Source organism: Parasteatoda tepidariorum, chromosome 5 (genome assembly GCF_982258835.1).
Source record: "Parasteatoda tepidariorum strain Cologne lab strain chromosome 5, Ptep-v5.0, whole genome shotgun sequence".
In the NCBI taxonomy this organism is placed as follows: Eukaryota; Metazoa; Arthropoda; class Arachnida; order Araneae; family Theridiidae; genus Parasteatoda; species Parasteatoda tepidariorum.
In genome coordinates this window covers 74,875,773-74,897,316 of record NC_141759.1, presented here as the reverse complement: position 1 = coordinate 74,897,316, position 21,544 = coordinate 74,875,773, and the positions used below count along the sequence as shown (strand labels likewise).

Here is a 21,544-nt window from a genome sequence, read left to right as displayed (position 1 = left end):
AGCTGAGAATAAAGGGAAATATGCAAAAAGTAAAAATAAGGGGTCTAAACTTCAGACTGTTCTCCTGACTAAACTAATAAGACCAGAATTTCCAGATAATAATAGTTCCCCATAATTTGAGGGTAAAAAAGCCTGATACAACAGCGAAGAAAAAGCATAAATATTAAGATTATGCAGTAACTTACATACTGAAATTAAAATATATATAGATATACTAATGCTTTTCTAATTTGATTTTTCCTACAAAATATCAGATTTTAGGGAACAATTAATAATCCTAAAATTTAGAAAGATAAAGGACAATATTATTAATCAACATTAAAAATATGCTCACTAAAAATATTAGCATTTTAAATTTTAAAAACTTCAATATCAACAATTCCTATAAAATAAAGAGAAATAATACACTGATTTGTTAACCCAATTGATGAAATAATTAAATACTAAAATAGTAAGAAAGTAATATTATTATGATTATAACAAAATAGCATTTAAAATATTCCTTTTCTATTATAGAGAATTTCTTGTCCTACTTCATTTAGAAGAAGTCATATAAAATATTTTCAGCAAATATATGTTTACATGAAACAAAATATATTAATAATACACTCAACTCTTTGTTGTTATTTTATTACAAACAATAACATAGTTGAGTTTTAATTGACAATTTCATATGTCTTAAATTAGAATAAAAACAAAAAAGCTACAATAACTTTATAGTTGGCGGCTTTTATTTTGATACAATTCTGTATTTTTAAATACAATATATGACCACTAACACTGGAGCTAAAATCAAAAAAATATATTTGCTTATTTTACAAATGTACATACAAAGCTACATTGCTGCAATCAAATTTAGATCTGTATATCAGATAGACTTTATATGAATATACGAATAAAAATTTAGCATATAAATAAAAATAAGAAACAATAAATGGAAACACAAAAATTTCATCAACATTTCATTCCTTCTATAAAGTTAAGACTGCCTCAACTTTGCCAATCTTTGAGTTAATTCATCCTGGAAATAAATAAAATAACGTTAATTGTTTGCAAATGAGTTGGAAATAAAGTGTGAACAATATATAATACTGATAAGTTTCATTGAAAGAAAATTTACATGGTTATCTCATGAAATTTTCTTAGATAAATCATTTTAAGTGTCAAAGTGGCAACTAAACCACTATATTTTCAGGATTTTCAAATGGCATTCAACATATTTTTTCAAGATTTTCAAATATATTCCTTAACATAGTTTTCACAATAGATGAGACAGAAAATATGTTAAATTATGCAATTTTTGAGTTTAAATGTTGACTGTATGCATAGTATAGAATGAAATCTTATTAAATTAAATATGCCTTCAAATAATGCTGTTTTTAACAGATAAAAATGCTTTCCAAAGCGTTTCCTGTTGTTTCTATACATTTATTCATTTCTACACATTAAAAAACTTATATTTTTATACTTATAAAAATATCAATCAAAATGTCTTTTAATGAGCTTTTTATGTTGACTATGCATATTTCTTAACTATAGTTATTAATCATGCAAAAAACTGCCATAGTTTTAAACAACTTACTCTTTTTTTATTAAATTTTGGAGAATTAAGTTATGTTAATTAATATTAACCTAATTATGCAAAATAATTTTTGTTAAATCTCATTAAGTGCTGAGATACATATTATACCAAATACTTTTTTTGACAAAGCAACATGCTTAGTGTCTCTAAAATGAAACCCCTTATTTTTAAAAGTGAACATATCTCTATAAAACTGTCTCAGTTCACATTTAAAAGACAGATAAATCGTTTAAAATATTTAAACCTGCATACATTTAAAAAATAGATCAACTGCATAGATTTAAAAGGAAGATAAACTTCATCAATGCAATAACAAATAACAAAGTATAATCTGAACTAAATCGAAAAAGTTCTATGCTTCTCTTTTTATCATTCATTTTACTGAGAATTGTTTTCAAATAATTCTAACTCATAAACAGTAATTTAAAAGAAAAACGTAATTTGAGAATGATCTTTACTTATTTTTTTTTTTTTACGTTAAAAAACTAGGATTTTTTTGTGTGTACATTTACAAGAAATTTCAGTTTCATAAACAGGGTTCCCACTCAATTTCTTAAAAAAAATTCAAGGACTTTCAAGGACCTATTCGGTGTTACTGTTATATGCTACAGTACATGTCAACCAGATTTTACAATTACGTAAAAGCAGAAATTGTATATTTTTAAATCACAAATCAATGCTTATTTGACAACAAAAATTTATTTTTAATTAAACTTATCAGCTAATAATACAAATGGTTGATAATTACATTGCTGTTTCAAATCACTTAAAAAAATTCCAAGAGACGAAAAGAAAGAAAAAAAAAAGAAAGAAAGAAAGAAAAAAGAGGAAAAAAAACTCCAATTGACGTAGGATACTAGCCAACATTTGAAAACTAGCATCAGTGAAACTTCTCATGAAAAATTTAATGAAGTGAATTGAAATTAATGAAACTAAATGAATGTATAATGCATATTATACATTCATTCAGTTTCTTTCAAACAAGCATAGTAAATAATTGATAAAGTTTGTGTAATTGCACAGTTATTAAAATATAAATACTTTTTTTTTAATATGTTAGATCAAATTTCAGGTTACAGGAACTGTATATAATTAGATAAATTATCAATTAAGCATTTATTAAATATCAATTCTATTTTGTTACTTCAGAATATCAGTAATGTATTTTGAACATAATAAAATTTATTGTAGAACAATATTTTACTGATAACTAACAAAGACTTACCGAGCTTTACTTTCGTTAAAATATATCCATAAAATGTGAAGCAAGATTTTTAAAATTTTGTGAATATGCATAATTTTCACTAAGTGTTATTTTTAAATCGCATTTATACGAATCAAGATAAACTAGTAAAAGAAAACAAAATATAAAATTCTAAAATAACAGAACTTTCTTTGAAAGAAACGCACTTAAAAGTAGCAGAATTTTCAAGAGAAAGAATAATTGAAGTAATAAAGAAAATATTTTTATTTTATTTCCATTGTTTTTTTCTTTATTGCTTCTAGATAAACTATATGTAAATCAAAATTATAAGAGAGGTGAAGTAAGTCTCCAAGATAGCGTAAATCAGGTATCACAATGTGCGATTTGTAAATTGAAATTGAATTGCGGTGTATGTTTCTTAAATCAGAATAATATGAATAGCAAATTATACAAAACACACGAACTAACAAGACATAAACCACAATGTGAGATACATAAATCACTTTTATGTGAATTCTGCTGTGTGATTAGCAAATAGTTTTCATGTGAATAGTGATCATTATGATGCAAATTGCAATTTGAAAGGTGCTTAATATAGAACAGCTATGTGTGATTCTTAAATCATTTTGATGAGAATTGTGGGTGGTAATTCTTAAATCTCTCTTTTGTGAATCACAAAGCGCGATTTGTAAACTACTAGAATGAGAATTCTGAGGCATGATTCTGAAATTACTTAAATACGTTATATCAGTGTTCCCCAACCTTTTTATCACTGCGGACCTGTCAACGTTTAATAATTTTACTGCGGCCCGCTGGGGGCAGAGGGGACGTGGGACGTCGATTGTTTATATTTTAGATAATTTGGATTTATTAACTTTAATTTAATTGTACTTAAACATGTCTTCAAAATAAAATACAGTTACTCCAAAAAATTAATATAAACTTACTAGAACGTTAAATCAGAACCCTGAGCTTGTTTCTTTGCAATGAGACTCCTCCATCTGGGGGTAATCGGAGACAATGATACATTACAAACATTAAAAAAATTATGTCACTACCTTCGGGGCCCCTTTTTTCTTAAATAAATAACATTCTAATGGAACACAGATTTGGGTATAAACCTAGGAATTTAAATTTAATTTCAATGAAATGGGTGGCCCGGTACCATTTGATCCACGGACCGGTACCGGTCCGTGGACCGGGGGTTGGGGAACACTGCGTTATATGATTCAGAAATAACTTTAATTGAAATCATGATGTGTGATTGATAAATCACTTAATGTGAATCATGATGTGTGATTTATAAAATACCTTAATATGAATTCTGATGAGTAATTTGCAAATCACTTTAAAGTAATATTCGATATGTGATTCATTAATCACTTTCAGTTAAACCGCAATTTGTAGAACATTTTATATGAATTCCGATCCTTAAATCAAGAATCAGTTTAATGTGAATTAAGCGATGTTTATTCATAATCAATTAAACCTGTAGAACTAAATGTTATTTATTAGCAGTAAAAACTAAATGTAAAAATTTTATTATAAATGATAAAAAATTAATTATTATTCATACATAAATTAAAAGAACAAATAGGATAACAATATTTACCTGTCGTAATAATGGAGTTAACATATTGAACATATTTCTAAATCAATTAAACACCATATATCATCCAAAAACTATGACTAAAAAACCTGAAATTTGCTAGAAATTTTAGCTTTCAAAATATCAGAGTCAGAAAAATCTAGGTGATAAAAGTTTTGCATCTTCTAACCCCTTTTCACTTCAAGCATTACAAATTGCATCAATCAGAATTTCTATAATTTTCCTTTAAATTTATTTATTATTTTTTTTTACTACTTTTTTGCAAGAAAAAATAGTAGTATTTTAATTCCTAAAAAATCAAGTACTTTTCAAGTACCCTATGGCAGAATTCAAGAACTTTTCAGGGCCCTGTTTTTTTCCAACCAAATTCAAGGACTTTCAAGATTTTTCAAGTACTGTGAGAACCCTGATAAAAAATATATTAAAAATTTATGGGGATATAATATATAAAGTTGTCTCTGGTTTTGCATTTTTTTAAACGACTCTAATTTTTCTGCTACAAATAACATCTGGAACAAACACAAGAAATGCATTTAAAAATATACATTTTAAGAGGCAATGGCAAAAAAATTTATATATTTTTTAAAAAAAAACAAATGTCACAAAGTTTACAGCAAATTCAAACTATAAACTAATGATGACATCATTTTTAGTAACATTGGTGACTTTATTTGTGATAAAACTTTGAGGGAAAAAAACAATTATAAAATTTCTGATAAAGTAAAAATTTTTTAACTATTTGCTATAAACATTGTAAATAGACATTGTAGATACAGTATTTTGACCATTCAAGACCGCAGGTTGTGCACCCCTACTAATATGTACTTAAAAATTGTTCTAATACATATGACAAATATTTTCAAGTTATTACTAGGCATAGCATTCCAAAACAATCTGACATGTATAATAAAATGTGTAGCAAATAGGGAGATGATAAAGTTAGTGAAGGTTAATTACTTGTTCATGAGAAGCTGCAGTAGCTGAGGCAGTGGAAAGTGTTCCTGTTCCTCCTTCTGGAAGCTGCATATCCAATTCAATGCTAAAAAAGACAAACAAATGTAAACTAATATGTAATATTAAATATTTAACATAATTAATAATATGCATTACAATTACAATATTCTTTAATTTATCGATGACACATATAATTATTATGTATTTTATGTTTATATGAATCTTTTCCTCAAGTTTATAAATATACTTTATATTGTTGTCCATAAAAAAAATTTAATATTTATTAATAATTGTATTCAAAATATGAAGCCTATTGCTTTTTATAAAAAGCCAACACATGTAGTAAATTTTTTAAAATTGTTAGTAAAAGTAAAAGGCTCATGCATATTAAACTAACGTTCGCATAAGTTGATTAAATAAAAATATAGGAACCCAAAATCAAATTTTAAAAAAAAACTTCATAAGAAATCACAAATCACAGTTCATACAACAGATAAATAAAATCATAATTTAATAAATAAATTCCAATCGAAAAGTAATTAATAATTATCTAAAATATATAAATACATGGATATGTGCTAAATTATATTTCCCAACATGCCTGGGTAATGCAAAAATTTCGAAGGAGCAAGCATCATTTATAATTTGGCAGACTGTAGTGCATCTACCACTACAAAAACATAATTCTAATTCAATAGTATAAGACATGTTAACTCAAATCCATGATGGGGTTCCTCTTCATAAATGACCTTGCTCCACACTGAGGAAGCAAGCGGTAAGAAAGAGGCATACTGGTGACAAACTCCTATACTTTTGCATTAGGATGTGCTGGGGTGATGTGCGCATGGGAATGTGTTGCATGTATGCCTCTTCTTTACTGCTTGCTTCTTCAGTGTGTGATTAATCTTTTGTGATGGGTAAAGCACTTAAATACTTAATAAGTTGAAATCCTCACATTTGTCTGTTTTTGTTCAAAAAGTTAGTAAAAAAAATTTACTAGGTTACAGTTTAATTTTACCATTGACAACAGAATTACTCCTGAAATAAAAAACCGACTCTATCTGGCAAATATTGCTGTCTAGGGTCTGAGAAGATTTATTAAATCTGGGTTTCTTTCTAGAGAAACAAAGTTCTTAATACAAAACTCTTGTCCAGCCAGTCTTGACATACGCTTCTGAAGCTTGGACAATGATAAAACAGGAGGAAAATTGTATCGCAACATTTGAGAGAAAGATTTTGCGGAGTATACTTGGTGGTGTAAATGAAAACAATAATTGGAGAAGGAGATTTAACTTTGAACTGTACAAGATTTATAAACAACCTGATATTATTAAATACATAAAAATAAATAGAATGAATTGGATGGCCCATGTGATTCGAATGAGTGATGACAATACAATAAAAAAGATACTGCTTTTTAGACCCACTGGAACAAGAAAGCAGGGAAGGCCGCGGTTGAGATGGGCTGACACAGTGGAGTCTGATTTTCTCGCAATTAATTAAAAGAATTGGAGATCAAAGGTGAATCAGAAGTCGTCATGGAGAAATCTTCAGAGGAAGGCATTGGCTCACATTTGGCTGTCTGGCCAACTATGATGATGATGATGCAGTTTTATTTTTATTTGTTCAGTACATTGATGACATTAATTTATAAACCAAATTTGTGCTTGAATTTTTTTGGGCTTTTGAAGAGAAGGTGTTCATATCAACTCAAGTTTATAGATTAGTGAGTTCAGTTTTTATTAAAACCTTTTTTTCCAGATATTTCATGTTGTATTTGCAACCCCAAACAGAAAACACAATTTTAATTTGATAACATAGCTTAATTTTTTAAAAATTGAAAATCATCTATTTTTTTTAGGTCTTAACATATATTTCCCACTTAATAATGACACTTCTAACATGTAAATCAGAGCTATTGTAAGTTATGAACATGAAAAACTGGTAAGGTATAAATTGAGCTCTAATTTATCTCATGGTTCATATAGTACTGTTGCTAGAATAATTGAAATCATATAAATATTAGTTAAAATTGAGACAGACCACAGTTCTTATCTTAAATAAGGGAACAAATAAGTAAAATTTAGATAAATGGGTTAAAAGCACATTCTGCTTCAGCAAATGTTTATTTATATTTGTATTGAAATTTGAAAAATAAAATATATTTAAAAAAGGTCTTTACTATGCTACCTGTTACCATAGCATCATTACCTGTTACCATAGCAAATTGAGTGAATAAGGGCCAATTAGCGCAATGATCTATGAAAAAAATATTTTCTGCAGAAAATTCAAAATACTAAGTGAAATAGTTAATAATAAAATAAGCTTCTATAAATTTAATGACAGAGACAATTGGAGATTATAAAAGAATTTTTAAAAAATTGGAAATAGCTCAACTAAATAGCCTGTCTACATGAAAAAAATAAACATTGTTCACTAAATAACAAAACCATTACTGATGAAAGGCATCTTTTATAAATGGTAGAAAAAGAATGCACCAGAAAATCATTGAACATATTTCTGCAGTTTGTAAAAGATTTAAGAATTTCATAGTCTTTTACTAATTGAAAAAAAAAAATATTAAAGAAAATAAAGGGGTCAGTTGACTCTTTTATTTTCTTTGATTATTAAAAGTTTTTAAAAACTAAAGGTTATTAAAAACTTACAGTAATCTCAGAGTCTAAACTGAAACCAGTAGAAATTAATTATAAAAATCTCTAGAAATAAGATGAGACAAAAAAATTTTTTATTTACCCAGCTTCATCTGCGACTTGTTTCATGAGATGTTCAACATCATTTTGTGGAACAGACACAGTTGTGGTTGAACTCATTGTGTTCTCCATATAGGATGATTGAACATCCAAGTCTTCAAATTGTTTCTCAAATCTATCCATCAGGTTAGAGATCTACATTTTAGAAAAAATTATCAAAAATCAACAACAAACTATCAAAAATCAAAATTTTTTTAATAAAAACATTTTGCAAATTAAGAAAATTTTATATCCAAATGTATTAAAACATCTAACAATAACTGAATAATACATAAATTAAAGTTATTTAAATTGACTGCATTTATGAAAAATCAATCAAACAAAAAATCAAAGATCATTAATTTTGCTTTGAGTAAAGCTTCCTGTACTGCAACTTCTAGAATGAATATTTTTTTGAACTTTTTGAATTAAAAAAGTTTTTGCATAAACATAGGTTAAAATAATTCTTAAAATTGGAAATCAGAACACTGCAAAAATGCTACATTTCTAGGAGACAAGAGCAATTTTTTGGAACCAATGAATCATAGAATGGAACAAAAAATAACAGCTCGCTGTTTTTTCATTATATTTGCATAAATTGGACCCCAGCTCCAATTTTCTTAGGCACCCAGGATTTGCACACTTTACGCTATAAGTTATATTTTACGTTATAAGTTCACTTATATCCAAAAAAACAACCCATAGCTAAAGAAATATTTAAGCTTAAGAAAAGCTTACTTTATCCAGCTTAAGAAAATCCACAAAAATTTGAGGGATTATTTAAATTGGTACTCCAGCCAAAAACTGTTGCAATTTCTTTTTTCTTTAATTTTAAGTTGGAGGAGGTCCTCTTACGAGCGGAAAGAAAGTAAGAGCAGTATTGAAAAAGGAATCCGCTTAATTTAAAAGCGAAAAAAAAAAGCCTGAAACTTAAAAATAATAAATTTTTTGCTCTATTTTTCTAATTTTTACTAGAAATGTTGCTTATCATTAGAACCAAGAAATTTCACGTTTTGTCACAGATGCCACAGTAGCAGGAAGCTAAGAAGAGCATAGTGGAAGACAGCAGGACAAAACTAAGAGAACCCAGAATCATAATTTGTCAGAACTAAAACGATGAGAAGATTCTTGCAAACAAGACACAACAATGACAAAATTTTTGTTGTTTTCTTTCGCACTGTACTTTATTTTTAAAGTACATCCAAAATGTATATCAGAAAAAAAAACCTAAAACAATTTACTTTCTCAAGATTCATGCTTTTCATAGCTGCATCCATAGATTTCACAACTCCAGCCATGGATGTGGTTACTTTTTTGGTTGTAACTGCAGTCTGAACTCTGCTGGCGACACCATCAACTCTTGATGCCATCCTCAAATAATTAAGGGCTTGGTTATGTTGACGGATAGAATTTTCAGCATGAATACGAGCTCCTTCCATATTATTTTTTTGAATTGCCTAAAATATAGTTTAAATATAAGTACATTAATTAATGAAATTCACTATATTCAAACCCAGTTGTACCATAATAAGTTAAAGGGAAACCAATTTTATTTCATTAACAGACATAAGGAGCATTAATAAACTTAGTATTAATGCTCCTTATCTCTGTTAATGAAATAAACAGAGATAAGGAGCTCTGTTTATTTCATTAACAGAGAAATAAACAGAGTTAACTGAATAACAGAATAGAAATAAACAGAGTTTGTTAACTTCTAAAAATAATTCAAAATAATTTTCTCAATGTGTAAAAGTTTTCATTAACAAAATAAATTATAGAAAACTAAATAGATCAAATAAGGTTTTCATTATTATATGATAATAGTTAATATAATATACACCAAAAACAATAACTTTTTATATAAAAATGAATTATAAGGAAAATATAAAGATCTTTATAAAAAAAATTATTTTTTAATCTTTAATATGATTGTTACTTATTTTATGGAACTTCCATAACTAATTGCATCAGAAATATGGTATAATAATTGTGCAGTAAATATTATGTTAAAACAATTAATTCTATAACTAATTGTTTGAATACAATATTTATTTGTTAACTTCATAAAAATGCATCTTCTAAAATTCAGATCAATAACTTGATATGAATTATAAAATTAAATGAATTATATGAAATTAAATGAATTACATAAAATTAAATGAATTATAAAAAAATGAAAAATAAATTTTAAAAAAATTTATAAAATCAAACTTCTGATGAAAGATTTTACAAAAACATTTTCATGAAAAATTCAGATGTTTCTAGTTACAATGCTGTCCATTTCTAAACTCGCATGTGAACACAAATTTTTATAGTATGTAAGAAATACAATAATTCTTACTAAAACTGATTAAAAAGTACAATTAAAGCAAGAATATTAACGTAATTGAAAATAATTTAACTCATATTTGATTAAAATTTAATACAGTAAAAAACTTCAGTGGAAAAAAATTATCCATACAAGCATTGAATGAAATACATTCATTAATTAACCATTGGAAAAAAACTATTTCTAATAGCAAATATTTTTAGTATATTAAAATATTAGGAAATGAATTTTTAATTCAACTCACTTAAAGTATTTAATTTAAAAAAACTGAACCTGTTTAAAAAATAAATTTAACTTATTTATATATTGTTTACATTTATTTATTATTACTATTTTTTTTTTCCTTTCACATGTTATATAATCAATATCATATCATACGATATAAAAACCAAATATTTCTAATTATCAAAATACCCTAAAAATTTAATAAAACATTTACCTAATTTAATTTAAAAATAATATCTGGTGGCTCGGCCAACTTCAATTATACTTAAACTGAAACTGGGGTTACACCAAATTTTTATTGGGGATTTTTTTTCCAGACATATATTGAATAATAACATTGATAGAAACAGCTTAGGCATCCATTATAAAACTTTCCCCATTCAAAGAAGAAATTTAAAAATAAAGTATTAATAATATCTTATTTTTAAAAAAAAACTGGGACAAAAATAGAATATGTAACTAAAATTATAACAAGTAGCAACAGTGTAAAGGCAATTAAGTCAAATACTTTACAATATTATCATGTTTGACATTAAATGTGTTATGGTCATAAAACTGCGACAGAAATGTAAGCAATATACATAGTAGAAACTAGATTATCTAAAGTAATTGGGACTAGATCTAATTTGGATAATTCAAATATTTGGATTTTTAAAAGGCAAAACAGTTTTAAATTTTTCTTCAACAATTAACTTTGTAAATGGCAGATTTTTTTTAACAATATTATTATATAGTTATTTAAAATTATTTTTAAAAAGTCTGCAATGCTATACCCATATTAGAGTAGTGATAAATTTCCTTAAAAAAGCATCATATTTATTTTTGTCTTGTACAATATTACAGAACAACCTAATAAGAATATCTAAGAACCTAAAAAGGGCAAAAAAACATTTGCTCTTTTAAGGCAAATGTTGCCTTACCCTATTGACTTACCCTAGAAGTTCAAATTTAACTTGAACTTCAATTTAGTTGAAATAAGATTTTATTGCATATTACATGAATCATGTAAAATGAGTATTGATACAATGTAAAACACTTTTTTTTTTTGTTAAAATTAAATAAAAAATAAAACTTTTTTTGCAATGAGTCTCCTATAAACACTATTTTTATTAAAACATGTAAGCAACAACTTACCCTCTTTAATTTCAATTTCTCAGCTTTTTCTTCTTTTTCACATCGCTTAGAATTTCTTTCCATTTCTTTAGCGGCAAACTTCAGATTAAATAAGTGTTCTACATGTGTTAAGCATCAATAATTCTAGTCATCAGTATTTTTTTTTTTTTTTTGCTCAAAAAGTAAATAAATAATTAAAATACATTAGTTTGAATATGTAGATGATGTTTCAATATTAATAAGGAAAAAAAATGAAATAAAATAAAGCTACGAATTTATATCTTTGTAGTAAATTTGAAATCAAAATGCTAGTGAAAATAAAAATTTCAATATTTTTTTATTTTTTATAATAGTATTTTGTAACCATAGATGACAGCAATAGGTAAACATGTAAAAAAAAATCTGAAAATAACATAAATCAGATAAAAATAAGTGTTTCAAACAGGCATGAGATGGCAAAAAAGGAAAAAGGCATAGAAAAATACAAAAAAAAAGAAAAAAAAAAGAAAGAAGACTGCTCTGTGTGCAAATTTATTTAAAAATAATTATGGTATAATGCTGCTTCATGGTGCAAAAAAGTACCAAATTGAATACTGCATAATAATATACAATGTTTTGCTTTTTTTAAACTTTTTAACGAGAGGATTGATAAAATTTATCATTAAAAGATCAAAAGGTAAGGAAATATAGCCTTTGAGATATGTTCTAATTATCTTGGAACAATGGAATGGTACTAGTGTTAAGTTTTAATTCAATAAGATTAAATAATGCATAAAAAAATTTTATAATAATATTAAAGAGTTAAATAGAAAAATCTTTATTGAAATCTCAATTTAATTGACACATAGATTTTCAAAAATTAATACTTAAATGACACGCAAATAAGCCATGTTGAAAAATCCTAACTGTTAGCACCTTACCTCAATTTTTATAAATCTATGAATATAAAAATTATTTCGATTAGATTTTATAAGGATTGTTAGGATTATTAGGCTTCATAAAGAGCAAAGTAGACAAATTTTGGCTGAGTGGCTATTTTTCAACATCCAAAGAACTATAACTAAAATATAGAAAATAATTTATTTTTTTTTTTAAATTAAAAAAGAGGAAAATGTTTTTAAAAAAATTTGAAAAACATTCTTATACCTGGTTTCAATAATAGTTGACCTCACAAATGGAAAAAAAATTCAGTAGTATTTCAAAAACAACATAAATTTCCTCCAAACAAACAATTGCAATAAAGTATGCAATGCAACTTATAGTAGATTTCACAAATGTTTTTAAAACAAATATGGGAAAATAAAATACAAAAATTACACTACATACATATCAAAATAGAATAGATGCAAATTTCTTATTTTTTATTTTCAACTTAAACTTATAACTTTAAATAATCTAAATTCAACTTAGACAGTTATAACTTTTTCTTGAATGAAACATCAAGTTAATAACATGCATGCTAACAAAAAGGAATATTTTTTTAAATGATTTAAAAATAAAAAAATTTCAATAAAAAATTAAACTTAGTGGGAAAAAGTTTATAACTCGTAACTATAAATAATGCCAACTTCATTAAGTAGTAAAATCACATTTACATGCCCAAGCAAACTAAAAGCTGATAGCTGAGTATAAAATTTATTTTGATAGGGATTTTTCAGGGACATTTCTAACATTAGGAAATTTCTTAAAATCTACAAAAAATGAGAATTTTTCATTAAACTAAAAGATGAAAAGAAACTGGTAAAACCCAATATTGTATAAGTAAATCCTTTAAATTAGACAGTTATGTTTCAATAACAGTTAAGGGAAATAATTTTTAAAAGCATAAAAAAGGATACTTTCCATAGCAGATGTCATCTTGGCAAAATATTTTGAAATCAAAGATTCCTAAAAATATTTCTAAAAATAAACATGTCAATGAAATATGTTAAATAAAAGATACAGGCAATGTGCTATGAAATTATCAACAATGTATCATTTAAAAATTTGGATAAAAGTAAACAGAATGAATTTATCTCAGAATAAATCTTTACATCAAATAGCAACAGTGTGAAGACAGTTAAGTCAAATACTAAACAATCTTATCATATTTAACATAAAATGATTATTGTTGTAAAAAATAAAAAACAATGTGTATCGTAGATATAGTGCTATAACTAGACACATCAAAAACACTTGTAAAAAAATCTTAATGATTTGTCTTATTCTAAGAATTGCCTAGTTCTAACATTGACTGCTAGGTGTCACACACTATTAGTTGTATGGTTATCTAGTTATAAAATTTCAAAGCTACAACTAGATAACCTAATCATAAAAAATGCATACCAAACTTGGAAATTAAAACACAGTGAGTTATCTAGTTATAGTACTATACCTAGAAAACTCATTAATTAATAATAAAAATAATTTTTGAAATCATGTCTGGTGCCTCGGCCAATTTCAGTTGTACTTAAACTGAAATTAGGGCTACACCAAATTTCTATAGGGGATTTTTTCATATATATATATGAAATAATAACATTGATACTAACAGCTTAGGCATCCATGATAAAATTTTCCCCATACAATGAAGAAATTTAAAAAAATAAAGCGTTAATAATACCGTATTTAAAAAATTGGAACAAAAATAGAATATGTAGTTAAAGTTATAGCAACAGTGTAGAGGCAATTAAGTCAAATACTTAACAATCTTATCATATTTGACATTAAATATGCCATGGTCATAAGACTGCATCTGAAATGTAAGCAAAATATATAGTAAAAATTAGATTATCTAAATCAGAACTACTTTGAATAATTCAAATGTTCGGATTTAAAAAGTAATATAGTTTTTCATTCCTTTTCAACAATTAACTCTGGAAATGGTAGGGGGGTTTTTCGGGGGGGGGGGTAACAATAATATATAGTTAACTGAAATATAATTTTTTCAAAGCCATTTTATAAATTAGTGTGTATAAGTTCACAAAAATTATCTAGAAAAATAACTTTTTTGTATTTTTTGAAAGAAAAATATTAATATTTAATAACTAAAAAAGTCTCATTTATATATGACCCATCTTCGTATTTTGTGAGTATTCTCATCAGCCGCTTGTAAATGGTTGGACAAGTATACTCGTCAATCAATAATGAAAAACCGAATAAGCCAACAAAACTTAACTAATTTAAATATTTATTTAGCAAATCAATAAAATAAATAACCAATTAACAAAATGATTATTTGTTATTCACATAAAATTATCAACTTTATTTAGTCCTACAGTACAAAGATAGTTTCGTTATTTTGAAGGCTTCATGTAAAGCTGAATTAAGAGAGCATATAATTCACATTGAGAAAAGAAAAAAACTAAACGCTCATAAAAAATAAAAACTTTGGAATCTGTTTCAGTTAACAGAACTATTCAAACAAAAAAGGTTCAGATAAACAAAGCACAATTGCCGATAACATATAAATATTTATAGTTTTTAAAATCATGTTTGGTGCCTCGGCCAACTTCAGTGATATTCAAACTGAAATCAGGGCTATCACCAAATTTTTTATTGGGGAGTTCTTAGCAGAAGCAATACTAATAGCTTAGGTATTCATGCATATTTCATCCCCATAATAAAAACTAAATGTACAAGACAAATGAAATGTACAATCAATATTAAAATAAAACATTAATCATTATAATAAATAAATAACCAATTAAGAAAAAGATTATTTGTTATTCACATAAAATGATCAACTTTATTTAGTCCTACAGTACAAAGATAACTTCTTTATTTTGAAGGCTTCATGTAAAGCTGAATTAAGAGAGCATATAATTAAAGTTAAGAAGAAAAAAAAAACTAAAGGCTCATAAAAAATAAAAACTTTGCAATCTGCTTCAAGTAAAAACAGAACTATTCAGATGGAAGAATTTCAGACAAACAAGGTACTACTGTGCATATTACATATAAATATTTAAAGTTTTTAAAATATGTCTGGTGCCTCGGCCAACTTCAGTGATGCTCAAACTGAAATCAGGGCTATCACCAAATTTTTTATTGGGGAGTTCTTCGCAGCAACAATACTAATAGCTTAGGTATGCCTGCATATTTTATCCCCATAATAAAAGCTAAATGTACAGAACAAATGAAATATACAACCAATTTTAAAATAAAACATTAATCATAATAGTTACTAAAAATTTTGAATTAGAAATGAAATACAGTAACATCTACATAAAAATGAAGTACAGAATCAATATCAGACTAAAGCATTAGTCATTAAAAATTAATAATCAATTTTATACATTACAAATTAAATACTGTACGATCGTAACTGTAAAAAAGAAAATAACTTCAGTAATAAGTAATATAAGTGATATTACTTAAGTCAATAATATAAGCATTACAAGAAAAACAGTTACCTTATTACTTTATGATTTTGAAAAATCAAACTGGGTTCAACCTGCTAGAACTCCTGGTCATTAATTTATAGCAAATATTCCAAAATATGATAACTGTAAATAAAATATAAAATAACTTGTCAGTTCAAAAGATAAAATTTTTGCATATTGTCATAAAATTAAATGTCGGGGTTAAGCTGGGTTTTTTTAATATATATATATATTAAAAAAACCCAGCTTAAACAGTATCTATCCGGAAACAATACTAAGCAACAATTTAATGTAAAAATGTTACTTTTGGAAAAAATGTGGTTTAGCTTTATCTACAAGCTTTTCTAATATACAAGTGGCATTTTCAACAATATGGCTGTTATTATAGGGGCTTGCAACATAATCCCCTTACCTATATTTTTTTTACAAATTTTTTTTTACTTTGTTTATTTTTTTTTAATGCTTAGTTTATTTATTTGTTTTAAAAATAGACTTCTAGTCCTAAACTCCATCCAAAATTTAAAATCTAAAACACAATGTGTTATAAAATATTTCATTCCTTAGAAGTTACTAGCAACGTTCTAAGGCAGAGAGACATAAATGTAAAATATGCATGTTTCATAAAGGAAAATTACTGCCATGCATGTCTGGGAAAACTTGACAAGAATTGTAAGAGCTTGTCTAAGATGCTCAAGCCCACCCACAATAACCACCAGACCTTGCACCCTCAAACTTCCTAGCAAATAAATTGTTGCAAAAATTTCTTAAAAGGAAAAAAACTTCTTATCTTTTGCCAGAATAAAAGTTCGTGTAGAAATGGCCTTCATTGGAAAACCGGAGAGGTTCTGGTAAGACAAAGTTTTCAAATAGTCAAATGAAAAATGTAAACTAAACAAATTGGCATTTATATAATTTAATAAGTATTCACCAAAATCCTCTTTCTAAAGTTTGATGCACGCAATACGTTACCACACCAGAGTAAACAAACAGCAATAAAACCAAATTTATATATCATTCTTTTTTTATGATAAACCTAATTTTTTTGGAATCAGAGTGCTCTAACTCAAACAAGGTAAATTTTTTCGGGAATTTTATCGATAATACGTACTTGATCATATTTATAAAGTAACTGCATTTTTCATCTTTTTTTTATTTTTATTTATTTAAAATAAGTAAATAAATATTCAAGGAATGTCTCAAAACGTTAAAATCGGCAATCTTTAATCTTCCAACAAATTTAACTTTAAGGATTTTCTGAATTAAACTAAAACTCAGCGACGTGACAGCCCAAGAGGGCCAAGGCCTACTGTGCCCATCTCAGTTTTCTTGACCATGGGCTCTGAGGTGCAGGAGCAGATGTTCCGGTTAGGTGGTCAGCCGAACGAGGAACCCCCAGTGTTTAGTTCCCAAGCATGCTTGGTACTCATTTATCGACCCACTGGGCTGTCGGGCCAATGAGTTTAGTTTAGTTTTCAGTTTATGCGAAAAATAACTCAAAATGCTAAAATAGATGATATTAAATCTTTCAACAAGTTTAGCTATCTAAATTTTCATACAGTTCTATCATTCTTGAACTCTTTTCAATCTTCTGAGTGAGCAGTTTCGGGGCTAGGTAAGCGATGTAGTAAGATGGATCCCCTTACTTATATTTTATTTTATAACCGTCGTTGAAGAGCCGGCCCAATTTTGGGTTTACGACAACTAATGTTCAACTCCGTAGCTTTGTAATTTTGAACCTAATCCAGAAGACAAAGAAACTCCTGAATCAAGCATTTGGAGAAATTTGCCTTCGTGGAGGACTTTCTGATGGAACTAACCAGCATCTGCATTACATGGAGAGGAAGACCACGAGAACTTCCCACGGTTAGCTTGACGGTAAGGGGACTCTAAACTATGATCCGTCTACCACTGATGATATTTTACGTCAGCACAGTGGTAAGTGCGAGCCGGATGCGGGGCCTTACTTATATTAAAAAAAATAATAATAACTATGTTACCAAAAGAATGAAAAAATAAATGAAAGAAAATGTTCGGAACGAAAGATAAAAAAGTAGTGCCGAGCAAATTTCAAGCAAAAAATATTAAAAAGAAGAAAAAAAATTGCTTATAACCTACCACTTTATATTATTCTCCATGAATCCAAAGAAATAGAAGATGCAGACAAAATATAATAATATTAAAAACAAAAAAGAGAATATCAACCGTTAATTTTACACCCAAATATGAAATACATTTTAGGAAATTCGGAAGATAAAGAAATTCAAATTCAAGTTTTTCTCAATTTTTTACTGTAAAAACTAGTAAGAAACAGTGTTTTTAAAACTTCGCGAAAAAACTTACCTAAAACAACGAAGATATCACTAAGCATTAGGTTTTGACACTTGCATAATGATGAAACATTAGACGTCCTTATATTATAATTAACGGTATAATGATTTATTTTCATCCTTCTTATATCTGATCCAATCGACAAATTCATAGAATAAATCTATTTAAATACATTTAAGCAATTACACTAAAAATATCATCCTTTAAAGTGTACTAAAATAATTGAGCATAATTGCAGAAATCAAACTCTCAACAATTTCACAAATTAAATGACTCGTCGCTATTCAGAAATTCCATGGATTTAAAATTACTTATCTTGTAATTTTACTAAAACCCAATCCAAGTTACTTTTTTCTTCACGTTTACACTTAAAAAGAAAAGAAAAAGATTAAAAAAATTACCTTTTTTGATTTAAACATACATATACATCAATTGCATCAAAAGAAAAATCACACATTGAAAATTAAAATTTATAAGCAGTATTAGAAAACTACCAAATTGTGTCCCGCAGAAAATGCGATCATAGCACTTCCCTCAGCTGTTATGTTACAAGACATAATTGCTATTTAATGTAACAGTTACGACTTTGGAACAGGTATATTTATGAAAGTATCTGTTAAAATATGCTTCTTACCAGTTCACAAATAACTCTGTCTCTTACGAATTTCGTAATAAAAAATAATTTGCATTTAATTAAATGAGATTATCTGTTAAATAAAAATAAAAAACCATCGTTCAACAACTCTATGCGTTCAACCAAAGCCAATCCTGAGTACAGTCGGTTACTTTAGAACTGTTATTGCTATTTTATAAAGCAAACTCTAGTACCTGTTACTTAAAAATAACTATTATGACCCATTTCTGAAAATGATAGTTTATTCTGAAAATAAATTCCAATGTCATTTGGCAAATACCTGGGCTTAAGTGATGAAAGATTTCAATCAGTGTCAACATTTCACAGAGGTTCACCCAAGGGATTTCAACTACTCTATCACAAGCTATACTACTAAATCTAGAGTGACCATATTAATCAAATTTAATGTTATTCCAGCCAACTCACTTTTTTTTCCACGAGCAACCCATCATATAAGTTATAGTTTTTGCCGAAAGGCCTTAGCCACTTTTTTTCTGCATCATATAGAGCACATCTTCCAACTACATAATTTCTAACTTATACATATAAACATGATAATTATTTGTTTATTAGTTCATGAATTATATTCATTAAAAAAAAAATAATAATAATTTCAATTTATAAAAAATTCATTTCACACAAATTAAAAAAAGAAAGTATTCCGCTTAATAATTTATAACTTTTAATTGATATAAAAACAAATATTTTAATATCAAGACAAATAAAAACAGTTTTGCTTATAATTATTCACTTGTAATAGTAATTCCACTCTAATTCGATTAAAAGGCGCCTTGGCCTTATAAAATCATTTTAAAAAAATTTCTTCTAAATAAATGTGTCGGTGAAACAACAATTTACTTTACGAACTTTGGTAAATAAAATAATTTTATTTTTACATGCTTTTAAACCATTATAATAAATAAGCCGTTATGCCTGTATGATTAAAACCAAATTAAAAAGTTAAACATATTTATTATAAAGCAAGATCTATGCCCAGTGCGGAGATCTTTTCACATATTGAATTTAAAATATGAAAGAAAAAGAGAACAAAAGTTAACCTTGAAAATAGATCTTATATATATCTGGATAATAATGATATATAAAGGATGGGATAGCCTAGTTCAGCGATGGGCAAACTACGGCCCGCGGGCCAACTGTGGCCCGTCGGAAGGTTTTATCCGGCCCCGCGGATGGAATTTTAACTTGCCGATCCATGGCGAATATAAACAAGATACATTATACATCCATTATTTTACCTACTTTGTTTAAAATTATTTTTGTTCTTTCTTTTTTAACAAAGTACTGATGACGTTTTTACTTTCTCTGTTGGTGGAATTGATTGAAATAGTTAGCACAGACAGCTTCAATTGGCAAAATGTTGAAAGCAGAAGTTCTTTATAGAATAGCCGCAGATAAGCTTCAACAAGCGTTTGTCTTTCTCGAGGATCAGATATGGAATTTAACTTAGGTGAATTGTGCTTTACATGTGACAGACAACGCATTTTAAGCTCCAACGAACAGATTTTTCTGCCTTTGCGAGTTCTAACATTATTTATTGCGTATGGAAGGATTGCACACTATTGTTGTTTCTAAACATGCCAGAGTGTGAGTTTTGCAAATCATTACCAAAAGCTAGTTTCCAAAATTTGATATCTCATGCCCAGAAAATCAGTGCTATGTTTGCTTCATCTTATATATGTGAACAAGTGTTTTCAACTTTGAAACTTAGAAAAAATCACTTCAGAAGTAGACTAACAGACAAGCATTTAGCCTCGTTCCTTAAAACTAAGCACATCTCACTTCGAACCTCAATATAAGGAACATTTTAAAATGAAATCGCAATTTTATTCATCTCATTAAATATTTAAATTAAAACTTGTATATAATTTTTTTTGTTTATTTTAGAACTTTTTACTTGGCCCACCAAGCCTTTTTTTCTCGATTTTTTGACCGCGACCAAAAAAGTTTGCCCATCCCTGGCCTAGTTGGTAGGGCGTTGGACCCATGTCCACAAAGTCGCGATTTCAATCCCCGCCGACCGAAGTTTCCTCGTGTAGGAAAGTAGATTGCAACCTGTGCACGTTAAATCTGTCGGGTCACAAAAACCACAAACAAATTATACCTCTGGGGTATTGAAATGGAAATTGATCGTTCCCTAATTCAGGTTAAAATTACAATCTGTGGATGTATGAATGGGTCCGCCCTATAAACGGGCAATGACGAGCGTGTGGCTGAAGTCGTATTCCTGGCCATAGCTGGCGCCTGCCAATGAAAAACAAGAAACGTGCTCTCAACCTTAAATTCGCTTGGTTGCACCTAACATGCTTGCTGATATTGGCAAGTGGTATTCTAAACAACATAATAATATGTATAACATGAGGCGTGAACTAATTCCTAGACTATTTCACTTTCACTCATGTCATATTCTTTCTAATATGATTAGAATAAAGATTTC

The 21,544-nt window shown here is 27.3% G+C and overlaps 1 protein-coding gene across 9 annotated transcripts in view; it reads right to left on the bottom strand.

The window, feature by feature from the left end:
• Nucleotides 1–709: 709 nt before the first annotated feature.
• Chmp1 (charged multivesicular body protein 1) overlaps nt 710–21,544 on the bottom strand; it is a 28,006-nt gene continuing 7,171 nt past the window's right edge. For 3 of the 9 annotated variants that reach the window (XM_043045754.3, XM_087164237.1, XM_087164238.1), the window contains exons 2-8: nt 16,158–16,250; nt 13,605–13,665; nt 11,788–11,885; nt 9,341–9,556; nt 8,104–8,255; nt 5,353–5,434; nt 710–1,021 (exon numbers count right to left, since the gene is read on the bottom strand). In XM_043045754.3, coding sequence (XP_042901688.1) covers nt 980–1,021; nt 5,353–5,434; nt 8,104–8,255; nt 9,341–9,556; nt 11,788–11,885; nt 13,605–13,623 — 609 coding nt within the window. In that variant the 5' untranslated portion in view covers nt 13,624–13,665; nt 16,158–16,250 and the 3' untranslated portion in view covers nt 710–979. Of the gene's footprint in view, nt 1,022–5,352; nt 5,435–8,103; nt 8,256–9,340; nt 9,557–11,787; nt 11,886–13,604; nt 13,666–14,368; nt 14,501–16,157; nt 16,251–21,544 lie in introns of all 9 variants that reach the window. The other 6 variants (XM_087164241.1, XM_087164244.1, XM_087164239.1 and 3 more) reach the window with 4 other exon arrangements.